The sequence below is a fragment of the Bubalus bubalis genome, chromosome 13, assembly GCF_019923935.1.
Source record: "Bubalus bubalis isolate 160015118507 breed Murrah chromosome 13, NDDB_SH_1, whole genome shotgun sequence".
Classification (NCBI taxonomy): Eukaryota; Metazoa; Chordata; class Mammalia; order Artiodactyla; family Bovidae; genus Bubalus; species Bubalus bubalis.
Genome location: NC_059169.1, coordinates 70,493,845 through 70,519,467, shown reverse-complemented (window position 1 = coordinate 70,519,467; position 25,623 = coordinate 70,493,845). Strand labels below are relative to the sequence as shown.

Genomic DNA, 25,623 nt, shown 5'->3' with positions numbered 1-25,623 from the left:
GGACAAAGAAAGATAAGCCTGAATGAAGAGAAAGAAAACCTTCAGTTATAAATTACTCAGTCTAAAATGTCAAGGGAAACTTGTCTCAAAGTGTCCCTTTCTATGTTTTGAAGCTTGTTAATAATGGAAAGTCCTTTTAAACAAGATATTTAATTTTCAGATTCCAACAAATCCATTGAGAGCAAACAAATACATAGAACTTATAATAAAACATACATGCTGAATGGAAAAATCTCTATGGAATTGGTTCGGTAACTATAGTTGGATTCCATTTTCTTTATAAAACACATTTTACCATAACTCTAAAGACTTCTAAAACATGATCTAGAACAGGAGAAGTAATTACAATCTATAAATAACTATTGACCACAGGAAAAAAAAATCTGTACTAAATATAAACACACAACGGTCTCTTGCTTTACAAAGAAAATGTGAACTAATTCTTGTGCCAACTACTAAAAGATGGACAATTTCTCCATTTCAATACAGAATCAAAAATGTAGATGAAAGTTTTCACGTTAGTAAAAGAAGCATAACTGTTATAAGAAACAGAATCTTCCTAAGAAATAGAAGAAAGATTTTTTAAAACAGACTACCGCCATGCGGTGAGACAAAGTCTCATATGCTGCTGTGCAAAATAAAATCACTAAGAGTATTTCTAGGAAGCAATTTTTCAGATTTATGCTCTTTAACACACCATTTCTACTAACAGAAAGCTAGTCTGAGAAAGTAATCAGAAATATGACCAGATATTCAGTGATGTAATACAATGTTATTTATGATAGGAAAGCCTGGAATAGCTACAAAAAAGAAATGGTTGAATAAATTCTGCTATGATACCATTTTATTATAGAATTTAATAGAATGTCAAAATATTTGACATTTGACATGACAAATTGATATGACATTTGACATGACATTTGATATTTGACAAATGACATTTGACATTTTCAACTGTGAAAACATTTGAAAGGCTCATATATTCATATAAGAAAAATATGCTAAATAAAAATTAAATGATAAAATATATGAGTATTTCAAATTTATTTTTTATTGGAATATAACTGTTTGACAATATGGTATTAGTTTCTGCTGCACAATGAAGTGAATCAGCTGTCATATAGTATGGTGGTGGTGGTGGTTTAGTCACTAAGTTGTGTCTGACTCTTGCGACCCCATGGGCTAGAGCCCGCTAGGCTCCTCTGTGCATGGGGTTCTCTAGGCAAGAATACTGGAGTGGGTTGCCATTTCCTTCTCCAGGGGGTCTTCCAGACCCAGGAATTGAACCTGGGACTCCTGCACTGCAGGCAGTTTCTTTACTGATAGAGCTACCAGGGAAGCCCATATACACACATCAAATTCACTTTTAATTACATATATACATACAACCTGGAGAAGGAAATGGCAACTGACTCCACTAGTCTTGCTTGGAGAACTCCACAGACAGAGGAGCCTGTTGGGCTGCAGTCCATGGGGTCGCAAAGAATTGGACACAACTAAGTGACTGAACAACCACAATATACACAGCCATTTCCACGTCCAAGCAGCAGCATACACATATAATTTTTATGCAGATAAAACTAGAAGGAAATACAGTGGAAAATTTTAGAGTAATTTTCTTTGTTTTTAGGATTACTATTTTTTTCTCTATTCTTTTCTGTAATAACCAGAAGCGAGGAGGAAGGCAACGTCGTTGTTCGGAAAATGTCACAATAAGACACGTGTTGTGCCGCTGTCGTAGCTCTAAGTCCTATCACTGACATAAATCGATCTGTGGCAAATGTGACTACCCTGCCAAGTGCAAGAGTAAATATAACTGGAGTGCCGAGGCTAAAAGAAATGCCACTGGCACTAGTTAAATAAGGCACCTAAAAGTTGTATACAGCAGATTCAGGCTTGAATTCCTGAATAACATCACCTAATTCTAAAGGAGATCAGTCCCAGGTGTTCTTTAAAAGGAATGATGCTAAAGCTGAAACTCCAGTACTTTGGCCACCTCTTGTGAAGAGTTGACTCAATGGAAAATACTGATGCTTGGAGGGATTGGGGCCAGGAGGAAAACGGGACGACAGAGGATGAGATGGCTGGATGGCATCACCGACTCGATGGACGTGAGTTTGAGTGAACTCTGGGAGTTGGTGATGGACAGGGAGGCCTGGCGTGCTGCGATTCATGGAGTCGCAGAGTCGGACTCGACTGAGCGACTGAACTGAACTGAACTGAATCCCAAAAGAGGAGCTGTGGCAGCATCCAGTTGGTCTTAAGGGTTTCGATAATTAGTTGCTCAATAAATGTTCTAGTTTAAAAAGAAAAACACTGAGCTTTCTACCATAGCATTTGTAAGTAGAAAGTTTCATTTTTTAAAAAGTAGCAGCTATGTTTCTCTTTAAATAGGCATTTAAAAAAAGTAGGCTCTGATACACATCATGTACACACTCTACACTATTGTATCCTCTGAATATGATACAGTCTGCAGACTCCTGGATTTCCATTATAATCCCATGCTGAGGAAAGTTATGAATGAAAAGGAAAGGAAAAAGCATGCTGTTGTCTTGATGTTGACTTCCTGACTGATTTTAAGGACACTAGAACATAAATTAATCTGAAGGGAGGGAATTTGTGTGTTTTGTTCACTGCTTTATCCTGCTTTATTCTCAGCAAATATTTGTGAATAAATCTACAACTGATTTTTTTTAAATTAGGAATCACTTTCCTGTTCTACTATGTTCTTTGTCTTGAATCAAAAACTAAGACAAGGAGGAAGTGCTGACTTTTATGTGATGAGTTGGGGAACTCACTAAATGAAATTAGTTCTTTTTTTTTTTTTTTTCTTTTATCCCCTTACAAAGGGGATGATGCTTTCTCTGTAGAGAAGTTCATCTTTTCTACTTTAGTATTAACTTTCTTGCACAAATTGTATCCTGTTATTCTATTAACTCATCTCACAATTTCTTTTATTTTTTTCTGTATCTTTTTTCTTTGTGTATGGCCTTCTATGCACAGTTGACCCTGGAACAAATGGAGGGTTAGGGGTACTAACCACCATGCAGTCAAAAATCTATGTTTAACTTTACAATTAGCTTTCTGTACTTGCAGTAACCACATTAGTGGGTTCAGCCAACCACAGATCATGTAGTACTGTAGTAGGTACTTTTTGAAAAAAATTCACAAGATCAACTATAGTTTCTTTCTCTTTTTAACTGTGCCTTATATGCTGGGTTTAACATCTTTACTTCTTAGTTTTATTATGGGGTTTATCATTTCTAATATCCTAATTTGTTCTTATTTTAGTATGCCTGGCCATTTTTATAGTCTGTTACTTTTTATATTTTATAATCCCTCTTTTATTTATTAAATATATTTATCTTATATATTGGATACTTCTAATAGCTGAAATATCTGTAGATAAGTTTTAGTTCTGGTTTCTGCTGACTCTAGATCAACGTATTTTTATTTTTTCTCCCATGTGTTTTGTGATCTAAAAAAAAATGTGTATGAGCTTATTGTTTAGAATTTTAACTATGATTATTTGATAACTAGGTTGATAATCCTCTCTATGGAGGATTTGTGATGGTTTCTGAAAACTGTCACAGACCCAAGTCTATTATAAATTAAAACTCTCTACTTGTAGAGTTTAGAGACCATGAAAATAGTGTAAAATAAGGCCTCAAATCCAAGTAAATGTGAGCTGGTAACCAGGAATTGCTCCAGAGAAGGCGATGGCACCCCATTCCACTACTCTTGCCTAGAAAATCCCATGGATGGAGGAGTCTGGTGGGCTGCAGTCCATGGGGTCGAGAATAGTTGGACACGACTGAGCGACTTCACTTTCACTCTTCACTTTCATGCACTGGAGAAGGAAATGGCAACCCATTCCAGTGTTCTTGCCTGGAGAATCCCAGGGACGGGGGAGCTTGGTGGGCTGCCGTCTATGGAGTCACACAGAGTCAGACACAACTGAAGTGACTTAGCAGTAGCAACCAGGAATTGCTCAGGAAGATTTTAACTCCCTGATGCCTCTCCAGGATGGTCTCTGACAGGCCCCCTACACTTTGCTGAATGCAAGGGATTTTCCCCAAGTCTCCATTTTTCTCCATGTACAAGTTTCTATGCCAACAGAAATTGATGGATGCCGCCAAAGAATTCAGTGATTTCAGCACTTGTTTACCTCACAGAATAGACTTGCTTGGTTTCTAGCCCCAGAAAGTTTCCTTTGTTTTCTTATAGGTTCATCCATTTATTTTAAAGGATTTTTTAATATGGAATCTATTATTTTACATATTTTATGGATGTCTTCTCTATCATGATCTTCCCTGGTGGCTCAGACAATAAAGAGTCTGCCTGCAATTCAGGAGATCTGGGTTCGATCCCTGGGTCGGGAAGATTCTCCTGGAGAAGGAAATGGCAACTCACTCCAGTATTCTTGCCTGGAAAATTCCATGGGCAGAGGAGCCTGGCAGGCTGCATACAGTCCATAGGGTCACAAAGAGTCAGACACGACTAAGCAACTTCACTTTCTTTTCTCTATCATATTCTCAGAAATGGAAACCTATTTAATACTTCTGCAATTGCTTTGTACAATTTAAATTGGAATATTATAATTATTCCTGATAAATCTTGTTTTAGTGTGTTAGGGTAGTCTACAAGTCTATCAAGGGCACCTATAATCTTGACTGAGTTATTATTGGGTTGGCCAAAGAGTTCATTCAGACTTTTCTGTTAGATGATATGGAGAAACCCAAATGAACTTTTGGCCAATCCAGTATGTTAGCTTACCTTAGAAGTTTGTATCATCTGCAGATTTGCTTCAACTTTCTCAGCCTTCACCACAGTCACTGATCAACACAGGTTCTGACAAAAAGAAAAGCTAAAAACTTAATTTAAAAAATCTTTATAGAAATTTTAACAGTTTTTTCTTATTGTTATCAGGTACACAGAATTATAAATTGAATTTTCATCATCACCATAGATCAATACAAAAAAATCAAATCAAAATAACCTACCCCGATTACTTTAACTGGTAGACATTTTAAAAAGTAGTACTGAACCAAATAAAAATATTTCAACATTGGGGGAAATAAGTAGAAATGTGAAAGGGTGGTATGGATGAGAGGAACTCTAACACGGCTGAAATCTCTATCAGCCTTCACCTTACACAGGAGGAAACAACCTTATCTAAACTAGTATTTTCTAAACTACACATCTTCAATATGTACAAAAAGGTTGTGCAAAGCTTAGAAGATTCTGAAATATCACAAAGGGAAGCTTTGAAAGGTTTTTTGCTGATAAAAGCACCATGAAAACCCATGACTACTAGATTCTTTTTTCTTTTCTGCTTTGCCATAGCTTTAGTTCATTTCTTTCACTAATTTCAGTCATCAATGGCAACTTTTATAAAATTTTTCTCTCAATATCCATATGATGGTGTACACGTGTACATGTGTGTATGTTTACATTTTCCCACTAGAAATAAGAGAAAACTTACACTCTCTCCTTTAGTATAATGCTCTTGCATGAAGAACGTACAAACCACTGACTCTGGGTCTGCATCTTTATTTTCTGAGCAGCAACTACAGTTTAAATAGAACATTTAGCTCTTGATATTCTTTCTTCTCAATAGTTGATGTATATATCCTGCAATAATGTAGTAGAAAAAACACAGGCTTTGGAATCACATAGATCTGGGTTTAAATCTCAACATCTCTGATCCTCTTATGAAAATAGTATCACAAATCTCAAAGGACACCTGTTAAGAGTCAAATTTATATATATATGTGCCTAGCACAAAGCCTGCCTTGTGACCTGCACTTTGTTATGTTAGCTGTCTTTCTGTGTAATTTTGCACTTCATTTCCACTTTGCTCAATCTAGCAAAGGACTTTCCAAGCTAAATTTTCTAAGTCACAGCCCTGATAAACTACTGTGGCTCTGTTCAAGAATTAATATTCTGTAACACCACTCCAGTACTCTCGCCTGGAAAATCCCATGGACAGAGGAGCCTGCTGGGCTGCAGTCCATGGAGTCGCTAAGAGTCGGACATGACTGAGCAACTTCACTTTTACTTTTCACTTTCATGCATTGGAGAAGGAAATGGCAACCCACTTCAGTGTTCTTGCCTGGAGAATCCCAGGGACGGCAGAGCCTGGTGGGCTGCCGTCTATGGGGTCACACAGAGTCGGACACGACTGCCACGACTTAGCAGCAGCAGCAACACTTATTTTGCAACACTTATTTTACCCAACAATAGACATAAAATACTTCAAAAATAGCAATGCAACAATTATACTACTGAATATATTCCACTAAGGTACAGTCATCTCTTGTTATCCATGGGGGACTGGTTCCAGCCCAATCCCCTCATGGACAACAAAATCCATGGATGCTTAGATCCCTTATATAAAATGGTATAGTGTTTGCATATATCATATGCACATTACACATATACTTTAAATCATCTCTATATTATTTAACAATGCACATGCTCTATAAATTGGGGCAAATTCAAGTTTTGCTTTTTGGAACTTTCTTGAATTTTTTTTTCCCGGAACATGCTCAATCTGTGGTTGGTTGACACTGCAGATGCAGAGGGCCAAGGTACAGTCCAGAATTTATGTTCTAAAGTCACTAAAATTAGGGCTTCCCTGGTGGTCCAGTGGTTAAGCATCTGCCTGCTAATGCAGGGGATATCGGTTCGATCCCTGGTCTGGGAAGATCCCACATGCTGTGGGACAACTAAGCCCATGAGCTGCAACTACTCAGCTTGCACACCCTACGGCTCATCTCTGCATCAAGAGAAGCCACTACAATGAGAAGCTTGAGCACCGCAACTACAGAAAGCCTTTGAGCAGCAACGAAGACCCAGTGCAGCCATAAATAAATTTAAAAGATAAAGTTACTAAAATTGTTCCTTTTCTTGAGTGGCTATGTCATCAAAATTCTTTATAGTTACATAAATTTATTTCCTTTTCAGATTTCTCTACCTCTTTATTTTTGAATATGTAAACATACGTCATTCTAAGATCAAAACTACATAAACAAGTTATAGAGAAATCTCTCCATCATTGGCACCATCTCTTTTACTTATAGATTAATCTATAGACTCTTCCGGAGAAGGCAATGGCACCCTACTCCAGTACTCTTGTTTGGAAAATCCCATGGATGGAGGAGCCTGTTAGGCTGCAATCCATGGGGTCACTATGGAGAAGGCAATGGCACCCCACTCCAGTACTCTTGCCTGGAAAATCCCATGGATGGATGAGCCTGGTGGTCTGCAGTCCATGGGGTCGCTAAGAGTTGGGCACGAGTGAGCGACTTCACTTTCACTTCTCACTTTCATGCATTGGAGAAGGAAATGGCAACCCACTCCAGTATTCTTGCCTGGAGAATCCCAGGGACGGGGGAGCCTGGTGGGCTGCCGTCTATGGGGTCACACAGAGTCGGACACGACTGAAGTGACTTAGCAACAGCAACATAGACTCTTCTGGGCCTTTGCTTTTTCCATCTCAAAATATACTCTGCAGATCACCCTATATTGATGCATGGAGACTTTCTGCATTCTCTTTATGCCTTCTGAAGAAAAGGGTGGCTTGGAAGGGATACCATCAACCTGGAAATTATTTCATTGTTGCCAATCTTTTGCTAATACAAGTAATTGTGTTTGACTAAATTTATACAAATGCCAGTTTATATTTTATGCCAATGTGTCCTTAGAACAGATTCCTAAAAGGGAGATGTCTGGGTCAAAAGATACATGCATATGTAATTCTATGAGATATTGTCAAATTCCCTCCTGGGCTTTGCACTTTTGTATTCTTACCAGAAAGGTAACTTTGGATTTGGGTGAGAAAGGTTTTTTTAAGATAATCATTTGTGGCTGTTTTAAAATTTTTATTTATTTTTAACTGAACAGAAACTGCTTTACAATATTGTGTTGGTGCTGCCATATGTCAACATGAATCATTTTTTGCTGTTTTTGCAATATGCATATATGCTCAGTTGTGTCAGACTCTTTGCGACTCCATGGACTGTATAGCCCACCAGGCTCCTCTGTCCACCGAATTTTCCAGGCAAGAATACTGGAACGGGTTGCCATTTCCTTTCCCAGGCAAAAGATCAAAATTTTGACTTTTTTCCAGGGGATCTTCCCGACCTAGGGGTTGAACCCATGTCTCTTGCGTCTCTTGCATTGGCAGGTGGATTCTTTATCACTAGTGCCACCTGGGAAGCCCAGGTGAATTCTTTACCCACTGAGCCACCAAGGATTTTCCTCTTTAAGGTAGGCTTTTCTCTTCTACTTGCATTCTACTGACCCCAGGTCCTGCTTCCCTTTCCTCTGTTCTGAAGTCTCAACTTCACTTGTCATTCTGAGCACAGCTTCTAGAGCTGACGCTGTTTCATTTCAGTGTTAACTTGCCTACATAACCATAATTTGAAATTATGTTAGTTAGGCAACGGAGAAGGCAATGGCACCCCACTCCAGTACTCTTGCTTGGAAAATCCCATAGACGGAGGAGACTGTTAGGCTACAATCCATGGGGTTGCACAGAGTCGGACTCGACTAAAGTGACTTAGCATAGCATAGCATAGTTAGGCAAGGGTGGTGGTAGTTTACTTTGCGCTCCTTATAGATCTGTGTGGTTTTCAAAAAGGATATATGGAGAGATTTGGATTTAGAAAGTTAACAGTATCCTACAAAAACTTTGAGCCAGGTTTTCTTTTTTTAATTTTTGAATTATTTTCTTGACTTACTATGTGTGATCAAAATTTTGACTTTTTGTATTCTGGAACCAAGATATTCTTTGTGGTCTAATATAGATTTTCATCTATATTAGACACAGTTGTCCTCTGTGCACTTGAGAAGATATATTCTCTATTAATGGATTCAGACTTTGATACAAATCTGTAAGAGCTACCTTAAGGATTTTTCTGGTCCACTTAACCTGACTTACGTCGAGACACGTGTTAAAGTCTTCTATTATTAGCAGGCTTATGTTCCTTCTTACATCTCTAGCAGTTTCTACTTTATATCTATTGATGTGTCATTTGGTAAATAGATATTTTAAAAAATCTTTATTGTAAATATAGCCCTTAGCTTTATAAGGGCTATTTTATAATATCCTTCATCTTAATACTTTTTCAATTAAATTCTGCCTTGTCTAATACTAAGATGATGAACCCTGCTTTCTAAAAAATTTGCCTTTATTTGATGTCTTACACTCTTATTATTTTTAAATTATTCATTTACTAACTCCCTTTATTTATGATTTTTACAACTGTATCTTTCATATACAACAATCATTAAGTTGAGCCATACACATTTATTAATACATCTGATATATTCATTTTGTGTGTGTACAGATAAAAATATATAGAATATGTGTTCACATCATTATATGGTCTGTTCTCTTTGCTCTTTTTAGGGTAGGTATTTCTTTTAACATTTAGGGGAGTGTTGTGTATTTTGTTATCAGGGGTTAACTCTATAGTAATAGCTTTATACAATACTCTTCATTTTCCCCCCGCCCTTTTTAAGATACCCTTAGTTCCCTGCTATTAGCAGTAATAAAATTAGTAACTTCCTCTTCTCCACTTGGTATTGTAACACTTTTATGAGTGCTTCACATCTAAGTATGTATACTTATTTATAATATGTTTCTGTCCATCAGTCAGCTTCAAGCGTTATCCTTTTCCTTATAGCTAATTCCTTTGAAGCAAGCAACCACTATTCTACTTTGCACTTCCACTCACCTCCTCCTCCCTTTCTCTGTAGGTTGTATTATTTCAACATCAGATTATATAACATTTACATACCATCCTATCACTATATTATGATTCCTATCACTATTATGTATGAAATGCTCCAGCATATTCTTCAAGAAGCGTTCCTAGGAACAACATTCCTTGAGTTGTTTCATGTTTGTAAATGCTTGTTGATGTCCTGAATTCTTAATAGTTTGGTGAGAAATGGAATATTTATTTCCTTGAATTTTTAAAACATGTTGGGCTATTATTGTTTAGTAGCTAAGTTGTGTCCAACTCTTTTGCAACCCCGTGAACTGCAGCCCACCAGGCTCCTTTGTCAATGGGACTTCCCAGGCAAGAATACTGGAGTGGGTTGCCATTTCCTTTTCCAGGAGATCTTCCCAACCCAGGGATCGAACCTGCATCTCCTGCATTGGCAGGAGGATTCTTTACCATTGAGCTACCACCATGCTTTGTTAACATCTGGCATAAAATATCACTGCTAAAAAAATCTAATCCTATCTGATTTTCTTTCCAAGTTTACTTGGTCTACTCTCCATGCGTGCAGTCATGGAAGTCAAACTTATGTCTTAACTAATACAAATTTAAGGTTAAGGAGTATGGGCTTTGTCAATACTACCATCGGAGAAGGCAATGGCACCCCACTCCAGTACTCTTGCTGGGAAAATCCCATGGATGGAGAAGCCTGGTAGGCTGCAGTCCATGGGGTCGTGAATAGTCGGATACGACTGAGCAACTTCCCTTTCACTTTTCACTTTCATGCATTGGAGAAGGAAATGGCAACCCACTCCAGTGTTCTTGCCTGGAGAATCCCAGGGACGGGGGAGCCTGGTGGGCTGCCGTCTATGGGGTCACACAGAGTCAGACACGACTGAAGTGACTTAGCAGCAGTAGCAGCAATACTACCATGGCATATGAAATGTTAAGAAAAAGAAAAGGAAGACCTAAAATAAATCAGGACAGTGGCAGTGATAGTAGAAAATGAAGAAAGCCATTTGGAGGCTGAAGTTACAGATTATAAAATTGGGCAAAAGGGAGACATAAGAATATTGTTCTACATCTGAGCCACTGAAAAGCCATTAATCAAGATAGGAACATGAAAGAGGGTGAGTAGTACATAAATTGAATAGATCTAACTGTCAAAAGGCTGTGAGACGTGTGTTAAGTGCTTTAGAGAGCAGAACTTTAGAATTAGGGCTCATTTACACAAAAATGAACAGCAGGAACAAGTGAGATTTCAAAGGAAGAAGTAGTATTTCAATTCCCCTATGCTTTAAAAAAACCCTAAATATATAATAATTTAAACATTTCATTTAAGTGAAATATAAATGTACCATGTGTTTACCGCAGAAGCATATTCAGTAGTTAACAGACACTCTCATGATTCAGACATCCAATCAATTCCATTGACAGCTGAAAAGCACAAACTGCGGTAGTCATTTTGATTTTTATACAGGTTTTCTTTTTTCTTTTTTTAAATTGAAATAGTTAATTTACAATGATGTGTCTCTTTCTGTCATACAGAAAATTGATTCAGCTATATGTGTATACATTTTTTATATTCTTTTCCAATACAGTTTACATCAGGATATTGAATATAGCTCTCTGAGCTATACAATAGAATGATCTTTGTAAGTTTTAAATAATTTTTTATTTTTAGTCACATTGTTTTATTCCCATAATGGACCTTATTGAATATCAGAAAAATAATGGTGAAACACATCAAATTAATGAAGAATACAGAAGTCTTTCTGAAAATTTCAAAATGTTCCCCCTAAAGTGACATCTACATGGTCAAAACTAATTCCAAAGCCCATCAAAGTATTTCCGGTACTTCAAAATAAATTTTAAAAGGATGATTATATGCAATTTAGTTACAGAGAGGAAAACCTATCACATTTTAATGTTTGTTTTTTTTTAAATAAAAAAGTGCTTGTATTTTCACTTATATATGGAATCCGAAAAATAAGACAAATGTAACAAGGCAGAAAGAGACTCACAGATAATATACAAAGAACAAACTAGTGGTTACCAAAGAGGAGAGGTATAAGTAAGCGGCAAAACAGGTGAAGGGGATTGAGAGGTACAAACTGCTAAGTATAAAACTAAAAAGTTACAAGAACGTAATGCATAGCACAGGGAATATGAAACTGAGTCCCCCTAAAACTGAGTTCCTCTACTGAGTTTATGATTAACCTCTCCCACCAGAACTTTATTTCCTTTCTTGTCCCCACCTGTTCCCCTCAAGATTAAGCAGTATCAAAGAAAAGGAGGTACTGAAACAAAGCAGGTTCCTGCGGGCCCTCCTTGGTACAAAAGCCCCCTCTGTGTTCCCCATTTCTGTGTTTATAGAAAAAGGCTTTAGTCTTCCAGGCTTTCCCTGAGTTCCAAAGAGCAGACACAGGCAGTTACTAATTATGAAAACGAGAGAATGCAGAAACAAAGGAAAAGCAGTTAAACAAGAAAAGTAATGACAATAAATCAGTGATAAAGACATAACAATCTGACGGATATCTTTATAGGGAACTAAGCCCCCCCACCCAACTCCCCACCCAGGTGGAGGATGGTGACTACATCCTCAAGCACTAGACCCCAGATGAGCTAGGGCCAGAAGGTTGACGATTAAGACTTCTGAAGCATCACTCTGTTACCTTACTACCAACCAATCAGAAGAAAGTCATGAATTCTGCAGCCCTCACCCTGAAATGCTGTCTTTAAAACCGATTCCCTGAAAACCACACAGAAGTTTGGCTCTTTTTAACATGAGCTGCCCATACTTCTTATTAGGGCCTGCAATAATCGCTGCACTTTTCTTTACCATGCTGCTGCTGCTGCTAAGTCACTTCAGTCGTGTCCAACTCTGTACAACCCCATAGAGAGCAGCCCACCAGGCTCCCCCATCCCTGGGATTCTCCAGGCAAGAGCATTGGAGTGGGTTGCCATTTCCTTCTCCAATGCAGGAAAGTGAAAAGTGAAAGTGAAGTCGCTCAGTCATGTCTGACTCCTAGCGACCCCATGGACTACAGCCCACCAGGCTCCCCCGTCTATGGGATTTTCCAGGCAAGAGTACTGGAGTGGGGTGCCATTGCCTTCTCTGTTCCTTTACCATAGGCACTGTCAATAAATTGGCTTTGCTGTATGGCAGGTGAGCAGACTCATGTTTGGTTCAGTAAAAGATATAGTCAATATTTTATATTAACTTTGTATTAAGTATTATATATAAAAATATTGAATTGCAATGAACACCTGAAACTATATAATATTTAAGTCAACTCTAATAATAATATAAAAGAAATGCTTATCATCACTCTAAAACCTTCACACATAAAACCTTCTGGCATTTTTAAGTACCAAAAGAAAGAATTCCAAACAGGTTCTGAAAACAATTTTTATTGACTTTTTAAAATGCCGTGTTAGATAGATTCTAATCCACATTCAGTCACAAAACATATTTAAAAGGTGCCATCAAATTTTCTTTTATAAACTATGTATCACTTGATAATGGGAAAAAATCTAAATTTGTATATATGCTGCTGCTACTGCTACTGCTAAGTGGCTTCAGTTGTGTCCGACTCTGTGCGACCCCATAGACACAGCCCACCAGGCTCCCCCATCCCTGAGATTCTCCAGGCAAGAACACTGGAGTGGGTGAAGTCACTCAGTCGCATCCCACTCTTAGTGATCCCATGAACTGCAGCCTACCAGGCTCCTCCGTCCATGGGATTTTCCAGGCAAGAGTATTGGAGTGGGTTGCCATTGCCTTCTCCTTTGTATATATGAGACTGCGTTAAAAAATAATCTCTAACATCAAAGTTAAATCACTTTTACTTAACATCACTTGACATTGTTCACGCAAAAGTGTTATTTTAAAACATTTCTATGGATCTTCAGATTATATATTACGAAATCTAGAGAAGTATATTCTTCAAACAAAAGTCTGCAGATACTCACCTAACTTGTTATTTTAAAATTACTTATATACAGAACATATTTATGCACTATAGTAAATACAAACACAGTATTTTGACTTTAAGTTGTGTAGAAGAGTAATAAATTTTCTTCAGCAGAAGAGACTGAAAGCAATAAGTTTGGCATCATTTACTGAGACTGGATACTTTCAAGAAAAAAATGGCAAATAGAGCATTATTACTTAAAGGTTCATTTTCATTATCTCTACTGTAGGATCTCAAAAACAGACCTCAGAAAAAAAGGATTATGAACCTGTCCTTAGTATTATTCTAATGTATAAACTGGAAAAGAAAAACAAACTGAAGGTCAAGTTTTCTGGAAAGCAGACTAAAAAGTTATTTTTTAGTTAGGCTAAAGAAAAGAAAATGGACATGAGTTTGAGTAAACTCAATGGACATGAGTTTGAGTAAACTCTGGGAGTTGGTGATGGACAGGGACGTCTGACGTGCTGCAGTCCATGAGGTCGAACAGTCAGACACGGCTGAGTGACTGAACTGAACTGAAAAAAAAAAGTATATCCATACCTCCCAATTGCTGTATTATTTAATTCATTCATTCAACCATTTTTGAATATATGCCAAGAACTATTACCGTGTTATCGTTATCCAAAGGCTTTCATAAACATTTACTGAGCATCTACTTTGTTACTGGTGTTTGTTAGCCACCAGTCCCTTTGATAGCCTATATAGTTCTCCAGAGCCAAGGACTGGTTCCAAAACTCCCCATAGATACCAAAATTCCTTAGGCACCTAGTACCTAAGCCATCAACTCCATAATAAATGACTGATACTTGAACTCTTATAACTTAAGTTTTTAAGATTCATGGATAAAAAGTAAAATTTTTAAAGAAAATTAATTTTCAATTGTTTATTTTACATTTTACTGCTGTTCTCCTTGATACTCCTGCCACAAAATACAAGGCACTGTTGACTTGATGGTTACCAGTTAACCTTGATAAATGATTTCTAAACTCAAGGCAGTATCTTCGCTTCTTCTCAGTATCAAAACTGCTAACGTTAATAATAAAATACTAGCCTTTTAGCTAGGTTTTCGGATCTGAGATAATTTCCCCCTCAAATGAATAACCAAGCAAGCTTTCTACTTTGATTTTTAAAAATAATAAAGAGGAGAAGGAGGTAATTCCTGCCTCTGTCCTCCCATCTCATAGAGCTTGGGAGTTAAAAATGCTTTCTTTTACACAAACCTCTGCCTACCCAGGACGAAGCCACCAAGCATGCCAAAGCTAACCCTGAGATTCCCAAATCTTCAGCAGATCGTAATCAGGAAAACCAAGATTTGACAAAATTCTTCCCAAAGGCCATCCACGTTCTAGCTTTAAAAAAAAAACAACCACTGCAGGAGTGCCGGCTGTACACTAATGAATAAAACTGCCCTAACGCAGAAGCTGGGGCTCACGGCTTCCAAAGGATGGCCTTAGAGGTTAAGCAAAACACATGAGTAGTCACTCCCTCGCAAACGACAGAAAACGAAGACGTCTCTTTCCTTTCTCCTCTTCCATCACCAGTCTTGTTCCTTTCTCAATCAGACAGTCCATCAGACAACCTTCCTTGTCAGTATAGAGGGTTGATGGTCAGAATGTTTCGCAGACAACGATTACTAGAATAGTTCCCTGGAACCCAAGGGATCACTGCTAAAGCATCAGAGTCCACGCCAAGCCCTGACAATAACAAACCAAAGTCTGTGATCCTAATCACCTCCATCATTTCTCTCTCTTTCCAGTCAGGGCTGAGACTCAGATCAGGAAAACCTTTCCCCTTCAGGGAGGTAAGAAGCTTCCAGGTCTGTTTCCTCAGGCCCCTTCTTTCCTCCACTGCTTCTTCAGGACATCTCAACAGCTTGAGCCGCTAAGTAAGGTTCCAAAAGCCCAGCAGCCCAGTCCCAGCCACACACAAGATGGCAGCCAAACACCTACCAGAGGAAACAGACGAACCACCACTCCAGCGATGCCGGCCTCTCGACTGTGGATATCCGCATTGGTCCAGTCGGAGCGCGCGAGACAACCCGAGAACTCTGACAGCCAATCGGAAGGCGGCGCGCTGAAGAGCCGCCGCGTTGCAGGCTGTACGCGCTCGGAACCTCTAAGGCGTGAACCCGGTGGGGTGTGCAGCCAATGAGCTAGGGGCTGGGAAGTGGGAGCGGTCGGTGTCCTACTCCTCCCATTTCGGGTTCACGGACCTTAGAAATATGGGCGGTCCTCCCTACCCAGCTGAGGCGAGGCGGGTCTGTTGGCTGAGGTGAGGTCTAGTAAACGGTGAAGTACTTCCGGCCAGGGGGCACCTGAGGCCGCGGGTTCTCGGCGGCTTGGAGTGGGAGAGGAATCCGACGCGCGGGGAACTCAGCCTCGCCAGCGGGGCGGGCTGAGCGCAGCTCTCGGCTGTCGCGGGCTGCGTGGAAAGCGTTAGCTGAGCTAATGTAACTGCCGTGGGTGGCCCTCCCGAAGGCTCTTTCGGTCCAGGACCAGGGAACGCGGCGGAACTCTGCCGCCTGGATCCCAGCCCTTGGGACCTCCCTTCTCCCTTTCACGCGTGTTCAGTCCCGAGCTAAAGAGGGTGACCGCGGCGCCCTGAGTTCTCACCCCCCCCGCATTTCAGTCTCTTGTCATCCGGTTGCACACGTTCTTGAGAGGTGATTCCTAAAGCAGCTGGGAACCTGAAGCTGTAATGGGGGCTGCGGAAAATGAACTGCAGTCCAAAATCCAGAAGCAGAACTTGATGGTTTAACCACTGACCCATTTCACAGGTAAGACTACAAAAACGCTGAATAAGTAAAATCATTTCCCCAAGATCACGGAGTTGAGAGCAGATGCTCAGAGCTCCTCTCATTAACCACAACCCGATAGGTAGTTATCCCCAATAGGTAGGAAATAAACAATACGTAATTGTGCTCATCAGCAAGTGGAATCCTGGAGTGAGTTCTCTGTGTGTTAAGAATGAGGCGGTAGATTAGAAGGATCAAAAACGGGCTCAGAAACCAGGCTGCTTGGTTCCTTAGTTTGTCTTTGCTATGTACAGTGTAACATGCCTCTTTGTGAGAAAAACCAGGCATGCTGCAATTTGTCCCTCGTGATTGTTATGCAGGTTAATCAGAACACAGGAAGTGTTTAGAGGCCTGCCTGGCACATGATTTATACTCAATAAATGTTCATTACTGTCATCACTGTTAAAACATAACAGAAGAAATGGTCACAGTTTCACAAAAGCCTATTGGTGAAAACGAACCATAAATCGAAGCGAAACAGTATTTTCCTGCCAAAATGAAAAAGAAGGGAAAATATGAACAAATTTTTAAATACTGTTACAATCTAAAGTTAAATTGGTAGTCTCTGGATGATGAGATTATGAAAGATTTAAATTTTCTTCTCTATGCTTTACAATATTCTGCAGATTTACTGAAGAAAACCTTTTTTGTGATTACTAACATAATTGGCCTTTTTCACATCCTCTTTTTTTACGATGTTTCTATTCCTATCTTTTGTATTTTGTATTTTTCCATTTTTCTTTTTAAATGAGCTTAGCCCCAAGTTTTCTTTGTTCGGTTTTCTTTTTCGTACTGTACTTTTACATTTTTTAAAATTTTTATTGGAGGATAGTTGCTTTACAGTGTGTCACTTTTATATTTTTAATGCAATTCATACATTTAGTTCGTATTGATATCCTCTCTACAAAGAACTTAGTATGATTTACTTTACTTTCTGTAATCTTACAACCCCTTCCGTCCCTCCTCCAAAAAAACCCGTTTCCTGTGGTTTTATTTTCTAGCATTATTTCATTTGTCATTAAAACCCACTTTTAATCTGTTTTTAATCTAGCATTAATGTGTTTTATTTATATATTTGCTCACTTTTGTTTCTTTTACTTCAGTACTTCCTTCTATGTTAGTTTTTATTAATGAAGTACTTCTTCATTTCTTTCAGAGTCTCTGAATGGCTCTTTGAGTGTCTGTAAGAGTCTTTTTTTGTTTTTAAACTCTTGCTATTGAAACATAAGGTGGCTGGAATAGTATTCTGGATTCAGACTTATTTTCCCTTAACATTTTGCATCGACATTTCTGATGAGAAGTCTGTACCAGTTTGATAAACATTCATTTTAAATCATCTAGATTTTCTGAAAGTTTCTGAGGCTTTGTCTTTATTCTTGATGTTCTGAAGTTTACCCATGGTTTGTATTAATAAGTTTATTCTGTTACTCAGTGGACCATTAGTGGCCTATGTGTTTTCCAGTTATAAGCATTTTTTGATCATTATTGCCTTGTCTTCTTTCTACTTACCCCTTTTTTTGCCAGTTCTTTGCTCTGTATTCTGAGTGAGTTACTCAACTTTGTCTCCTAGCTTACTAACTGGCTCTTCATCTGAATCTGTTACTGTGACTGTTAATTATTGAGTTTATTTAACAACTACTTTTATATCCAAGATATCCAGTTAATTATTTTTTGTAATTGTATTTTATTTCTTTAGTTCTTTTATATTAAATACAATAATATTTGTTTTAAAATTATTTTCAGGATGCTCCGTTAGTTCTCTTTAATTCAATTCAATTCATCAGTTTGGTGGGCTTGTTAAGTCTCTTCCATGGTGTAACTTTTTTCAGATGTTTGATGACTCTTGGTTGTATATACTCATCTCCTCTGAGAGAATCTGCTCTTTATTTTGCCATGGTACGTTTGTGGTTGGCATTATCTTTGCAACTTCCCATCTGTTTCCTTTCCACAGAGAGGTCCCACAGACTCAGTCTATAGATAATTTCCTTTTTATTTTCAGCATGATTCTATATTTTTAATTAAAAAAATTAAGATTTCTGTGAATTCGGTGTGGGAGTAAGAGAAGAATTTATCATGTGTTGACTAACATCCTGAGACTAAAAGTGCTGACCTCTTTTTGACCTTTAGTTCTGCCTCTAGGTGTGTATCTTAAGGAAATAATCAGGGATAGGCATAAAGTATATTCCATCATTATTTATTGTATTGGAAAAATAGAAATAATCTAAATGTCTGATATAGAGGTTTACTTAATAACTTACTACATTTTAATTATTAAAATTCTTTAGTATAATTTAACTTAATGGATTATTGACCAAAGTATATTGTACAGTCACTTAAAAGGTCATATTATAGGAAAACATTAATGATGAGAGAAAGTGCAAGATATATTATCAGTGAAAATTATAAAAATTTATATATACTAAAATTCAAATTTTTTTTTTAAAGTATATATACGGAAAGAATAATAATAACTGTTAGCATTTATTGAGTCCTTTGTAATGTGCCAGGTATTATTCTAAGGGATTAAGTCAGCCTCACAACAGTCTTTTGAAGTAATTAACATTATTAGCCCCATTTAAAAGTTTTTAAAGGTTTATGAAATGGAGATAGTTTATATTAATTAACATATTTTAAATAGGTAATTTTGAATTTTTCTATAATATTTGTAATATTGATATTTTGCATGTTTTTCCAGTTAATATGTATTCTTTTTTCATGATAATTCATGCTATTTTAAAAGATAGAGCTATTGTTACAACAGCCCTGTTTTTCTGATATATTTTATTATTTTCAAATATGCCATTTACCATTCCTTATTGTTTTCCTTACAGAATGTTTCATGTATTCATGGACCAAAAGATGGAGTTGATTTTTGTTTTTAAAAAGATACTGTTGATGATCTGATACAACTGTATGTATTCACTTGTTAAAGATTCATGGAGTGATCATTAAGTTGGACTAGTAATCATTTCTGAAAGTTTCTTCAAGCACTGTTTAAAATTCAGGTGTCAAAGAATATTCGGCTTAAAACAGTATAATACATTTTCTTTTGAGTACTGCAAATTTCAGAAACCACAGTTGGATTCCAGTTATATTCTACAATCAAAGTGATTCAGTTCTTTGATAAAATTAATTTCAAAGAATTTGATGTTTGTTAGCAGCGCCAAAAGATGGGAGAAAAAAATGGTAGGTTGAAAAACCATTGTTAAAAGTTATATTTAAAAGTATATAGACTACTTAATGAAGTTGAGTTGTTGAATTTTCAAGTTTTTTCATTGCATGGACTTTCCTGAATTACAATTAAGGATTTATTCTCATGGAACAACAGTTTTGACTCTTTATAATTAATTGTCTATCTGTAATGCTTAGTCAGTACTTTAATGTACTTTAAAAACTATACTTTATTTTTTAGAAAACTTTCAACTTTACAGAAAAATTGAAAGGCTGGTACAGAGTTCCCTGCACACAGTTCTGCCTATGATTAAAATCTAACATTTGGCCGATAACATTTGTTATAGTTATTGTTACTGACACATTATTGTTAACTAAAGTTCATAGTTTATTCTTATTTCCTTACATGATGTCTATTTCTATTCCAGGGTCCCATTCAGGATACCACATTACATTTACTTGTCATGTTTCCTTAGGGTCCTCTTGGATATAACAGTTTCTCAGACATATATTGTTTTTGTAAGATTTTGTATACAAGTGTTTTATAAGATGCCCCTCTATCGGAATTATTAAGTGATATTTCTTTTTCTCATGATTAGACTTGGGGTTGTTTATTTGGGGGAGAAAGACCATAGAGGTAAAGTGTCATTTTTTACCAAATGATGTCAAGGTACATGTTATCAACATGATTTCTCGCCTGTTGCTATTCAGCCTGGCTGACATCATGTTCAGTGATTTCTCCACTGTAAATTACTGCTCTCTTTTTCCCTCCATTTCCCTACTTACTCTTTGACAGGAAATCACTATGTACAGCCCATACTTAAGGAGTAGAAAGTCATACTCCTCCTCTTTGAGAGCAGGATACTCACACTATTATTCAAAATTCTTCTGCAAGGGAGATTGGTCTCCTCTCCCCAATTTATGTATTTATTCAGTCATGTATTTATATCAGTATAGATTCTTGGGTACATATTTTATATTTGGGGTTATAATCCAGTACTTTTTTATTTTGTTATTCAAATTATCCCAGGATTGGGCATTGGAGCTCTTTCAGTCAGTCTCCTCCCCCTTTGACATACCCCATCAGTGCAGTTGGTTTTTGTTTTTAGCACTTTCTTATTTTCTGGTACTAAAAGATGCCCCAAGTTGATCTCATATATTTCCTGCCATCCTCCTAGAATGAGCCGTTTCTTGAATGAGCCTACCTGGTTCCTTTTATTGGAGGATGGTATTACAAACCAAGATCTGGGCAGTAGGTGTGTTTGTTGCTCTTGGGGTGTCTTGATTATAGGCCCTCTCAACTGACAGAGCAAGATATATATAAATTGTATTTACACGTATCTATAAATATTTCTGTATGTAACCATCTCTAACTATATTAAGTTAAACATGAGTTTATACTGATGTTTCTGGCTCTAATCCATTACCACATGGGTATGCTAACCTAGTCTCTTTGCTTATCCGTAAATTCCCATTATCTGTTATCCACTTATTTATTTGCTTAATTCCAATATATATGTATAGCAGTATCAGAAGTATATACTGATTCCGTCGTGGGAAACCTCAGTGCTTGTGCAAGTTCCTTTTGCCGGTAGTTTTACAGAGTCCACTTATTTCCAAAGTTGTTTCAGTCAGCATCTTTTCCACCCAGCCCTTCAGCAAAGTTGTGTATACATGCCTTCCTGGGATCCCTGATCTCTTAAATGATATTGCGTACATTAAGCTTCCCTCATTGTGCTTTCAAGTACTGTGGGTTTTGATGAATGCATAATGTCATGTATATACCATTACAGTAGTGTACAGAATGGTTTCACCACCCTTTAACATGTGTGTAATAGGTGAATTGTTACACAGATTGTAGTACCTATTTCACTGGACAGTTATCTAGACCAGTGGTTTCAAGCCTTCTTTTGGTTTCAGGACTACTTTATACTCTTAAAAGTATTTAAAACCCTCAATAGCTTTTGTTTATGTGGTTCATATCTGTTCATATTTACTATATTAAGAAATTGAGAAGCTTCAAAAATGGTAATTGACCTATATTTTTAAAATAATAAACCCAACATGTTAACATAAATTACGTGAGAGAGAACTATTTTCTGAAACAAAAAAATCAGAAAACCACTGTTTTTTATTTTTACAAATCCCTTTGATAGTTGGCTTAATAGAAGAGAGATTCTCATATCTGCTTCTGCCTTCAGTCTGTTGTGATATGAGGCTTTGGTGTAAATGTATAAAGAAAATGAAGCTTCACACAGACAAGAAGTTTTTAATAGCCTCTCAGATGATTGTGGAAATTTTTATTTGATACAACTACAAAACTCAACAAGTAGTCATTCCTTCAAGGTTAGTTATAGTGTGGAATCTGAATTCATATCAGTGAGCTTTCTGTACACTGCTACACTAAAATCCATTGATTTGTCTTGCACTTTGAATGGGTCTCTTACACATGTATGATTTTATAACATCATGCATTGGCCACTTGGAAAACATTGGTGCAATGAATTATGCAGATTTTTCCAAATGTTGACACATTTAATCACAATATTTTAAAATTACATTTCTTAATATTGCTATCATCAAAAATTGATGAATTAGTGAGAACCTTTCAAACTTATGGCAGATACAAGTTTTCTAAATTTTCAATTTTAATTTGGTAGCTTGAATTTTATCATTAGCAATGACTGGCGTTAGTTTTGTACTTCAAGTTTGAGAAAATGTGTACCAAACACCCAGTCAGAAAACCATAATTTTTATTAGTGTTTCTTTTAAGTAAAAATGGTTTTCCATGGTCATGAAAAATGCTGGGCTGGAGGAAGCACAAGCTGGAATCAAGATTGCTGGGAGGAATATCAGTAACCTCAGATGTGCAGATGACACCACTCTTACGGCAGAAAGTGAAGAACTAAAGAGCCTATTGATGAAAGTGAAAGAAGAGAGTGAAAAAGTTGGCTTAAAGCTCAACATTCAGAAAACTAAGATCATGGCATCTGGTCCCATCACTTCATGGCAAATAGATGGGGGAACAGTGGCTGACTTTGCTTTTCTGGGCTTCAAAATCACTGCAGATGGTGATTGCAGCCATAAAATTAAAAGACACTTGCTCCTTGGAAGGAAAGTTATGACCAACCTAGACAGCCTATTAAAAAGCAGAGACATTACTTTGCCAACAAAGGTCCATCTAGTCAAGGCTATGGTTTTTCCAGTGGTCATGTATGGATGTGAGAGTTGGACTATAAAGAAAGGTGAGCACTGAAGAATTGATGCTTTTGAACTGTGGTGTTGGAGAAGACTTTTGAGAGTCCCTTGGACTGCAAGGAGATCCAACCAGTCCATCCTAAAGGAGATCAGTCCTGGGTGTTCATTGGGAGGACTGATGTTGAAGCTGAAACTCCAGTACTTTGGCCACCTGATGCAAAGAGCTGACTCATTTGAAAAGACCCTGATGCTGGGAAAGATTGAGGACAGGAGGAGAAGGGCACGACAGAGGATGAGATGGTTGGATGGCATCACTGACTCAACGGACATGGGTTTGGGTGGACTCCGGGAGTTGGTGATGGACAGGAAGGCCTGGCGTGCTGCGGTTCATGGGGTTGCAAAGAGTCGGACACGACTGAGTGACTGAACTGATGGGGAATAAGAAAGCTAGTTTATCTTACCACTCAAAACGGTCTCACTAGTGGTTTTCTTTGAAAGAGACATTCATTGTACTGTGGTAATTATTTATGTTGCTTTATCAAGGAAACGAAGATCATGGCATCCGGTCCCATCACTTCATGGGAAATAGATGGGGAAACAGTGAAAACAGTGTCAGACTTTATTTTTCTGGGCTCCAAAATCACTGCAGATGGTGACTGCAGCCATGAAATTAAAAGACGCTTACTCCTTGGAAGGAAAGTTATGACCAACCTAGATAGCATATTCAAAAGCAGAGACGTTACTTTGCCAACAAAGGTTCGTCTAGTCAAGGCTATGGTTTTTCCTGTGGTCATGTATGGATGTGAGAGTTGGACTGTGAAGAAGGCTGAGCGCCGAAGAATTGATGCTTTTGAAGTGTGGTGTTGGAGAAGACTCTTGAGAGTCCCTTGACTGCAAGGAGATCAGTCCTGGGTGTTCTTTGGAGGGAATGATGCTAAAGCTGAAACTCCAGTACTTTGGCCACCTCATGCGAAGAGTTGACTCATTGGAAAAGACTCTGATGCTGGGAGGGATTAGGGGCGAGAGGAGAAGGGGATGACAGAGGATGAGATGGCTGGATGGCATCACTGACTCGATGGATATGAGTCTGAGTGAACTCCAGGAGTTGGTGATGGACAGGGAGGCCTGGCGTGCTGTGATTCATGGGATCGCAAAGAGTCGGACACGACTGAGCGACTGATCTGATCTGATCAAGGACCCTAAGTTGGTGGTAAACAATACAATGGCTAACTGGTAGTTTGGTGCAACTGCCTTGATTCACACTAAGGCTCCAGCACTTTTATTCACCAGAGCTTTTGAACCATCAGCTAATGTCAATATAGGGAAGAAAAAGGCAAATAATGTATTACTGTTAAAATAGTTTGACCTAGTGTATTGTCTGAAAGGATTTGTGCTATGCTGTGCTTATTTGCTCAGTCATGTCCAACTCTTTTGACCCATGGACTATAGTCCGCCAGGCTTGTCTATTCATGGGGATTCTCTAGGCAAGAATACTGGAGTGGGTTGCCATTCCCTTCTCCAGGGGATCTTCCCCACCCAGGGATTAAACCCAGGTGTCCCATGTCACAGGTGGATTCTTTACCATCTGAGCCATCCAGGAAGCCCCAATATCCAAGAATTTATAAACTATACTTTGCTGATAACAGGCTCAAAGGTGTCTTAGAGATTCTCTGGACCACTGCCCTGAAGCTCTTCAAGGAATGGATGGAGAAATACAAATACATACATATACATGTACCTAGGTCATTATCAGTGTATTTAGGAAGCAGTTCATAAATATTCATCTACTAATTGAGCTCAGGTCAATGTGATTCATGAGCGTTGCCTATTTACAAAGACTTTCTAGCTCATGTGAGATTGGAAGGCATATAGTATAACTGTATAGTTTGCTTGTCTTCCTTCTTTGCAATGGTGTGTACCTCTTGCTTCATGATTATGTTCTTGCAATAAATCTTAATATCTAGCTGAATAATGGAGCAAGCTTGGATAGACAGTGGAGTTGTAAGATGATATTCTTCATTTCTAGAGGCAAGTAGCAGCAGTATTAGTTTACTGATTTGAGTTTCAACTCAAGTATCTGTTGCTATATTTCTTCTCAGTCTCCATGATTCCTTTTTCTTATTCTCATCACTTACATGTTGATGTTTTACAGAAAACCCTTCTCGTTCTACGCATTCTCTCTTATCACATCTCCTTTGTGGCTTCAATCAAGAATTTTTGTATTATTGACTCCAAAATTAACTTGTATAGCTGGACCAGATCTTACTCTGGAACCTACATATCCACTTTACCTACGCTGCTTGAATTTCTCACTTGTTGCTCTACCTTTATTCACTATTGCAAATAATACCAGTATTATACATATGGTTGACCAAATCAGACACAGAGAAATCAATCTTGACTCCCTTTTCCCACTGCCCCGTGAGTGAGATTTTTAAAAACAAATTAATGACATAATGATAAGATGCTTAAGCCTCGTAAGTGGCTCCCTATTGCCTTCCATGTAAAAATAAGGTTGCTTAGTATGGCACACAAGGCCCTCCATGTCACAGCCCCTACCTTTCTCTAAAACATCACTTCTTATCCCTTTTGCCTTTTCACATTGTGTTTCTTTTTTCAAGTGTTGAAACCTTTGTCTGAACTGTGCTTTGGGGAATTAAAAGTAGGCTTAGTCTTGTGTAGTACACAATAGGCCAGAGAGTTAACAGGGAAGCAATGCTCCTCCTGAGGCTGCTGGAGAGCAGCA

General features: G+C 37.9%; 2 protein-coding genes across 20 annotated transcripts in view; one reads left to right on the top strand and one right to left on the bottom strand.

The window, feature by feature from the left end:
* CAB39L (calcium binding protein 39 like) overlaps positions 1-15,815 on the bottom strand; it is an 85,722-nt gene extending 69,907 nt beyond the window's left edge. For 3 of the 6 annotated variants that reach the window (XM_006063583.4, XM_044926970.2, XM_006063587.4), the window contains exons 1-3: positions 15,664-15,815; positions 5,486-5,634; positions 4,777-4,851 (exon numbers count right to left, since the gene is read on the bottom strand). In XM_006063583.4, coding sequence (XP_006063645.1) covers positions 4,777-4,794 — 18 coding nt within the window. In that variant the 5' untranslated portion in view covers positions 4,795-4,851; positions 5,486-5,634; positions 15,664-15,815. The other 3 variants (XM_006063584.4, XM_006063585.4, XM_006063586.4) reach the window with 3 other exon arrangements.
* Positions 15,816-15,840: 25 nt separating this feature from the next.
* The window catches only part of LOC102392662 (SET domain bifurcated histone lysine methyltransferase 2), a 79,914-nt gene continuing 70,131 nt past the window's right edge, over positions 15,841-25,623 (top strand). For 5 of the 14 annotated variants that reach the window (XM_044926962.2, XM_025263232.3, XM_025263229.3 and 2 more), the window contains exons 1-2: positions 15,851-16,490; positions 19,340-19,694. In XM_044926962.2, the coding sequence (XP_044782897.2) occupies positions 19,679-19,694 (16 nt within the window). In that variant the 5' untranslated portion in view covers positions 15,851-16,490; positions 19,340-19,678. Of the gene's footprint in view, positions 16,491-18,294; positions 18,405-19,339; positions 19,695-19,748; positions 22,026-25,623 lie in introns of those variants that run through there. The other 9 variants (XM_025263231.3, XM_025263230.3, XR_006543885.2 and 6 more) reach the window with 7 other exon arrangements.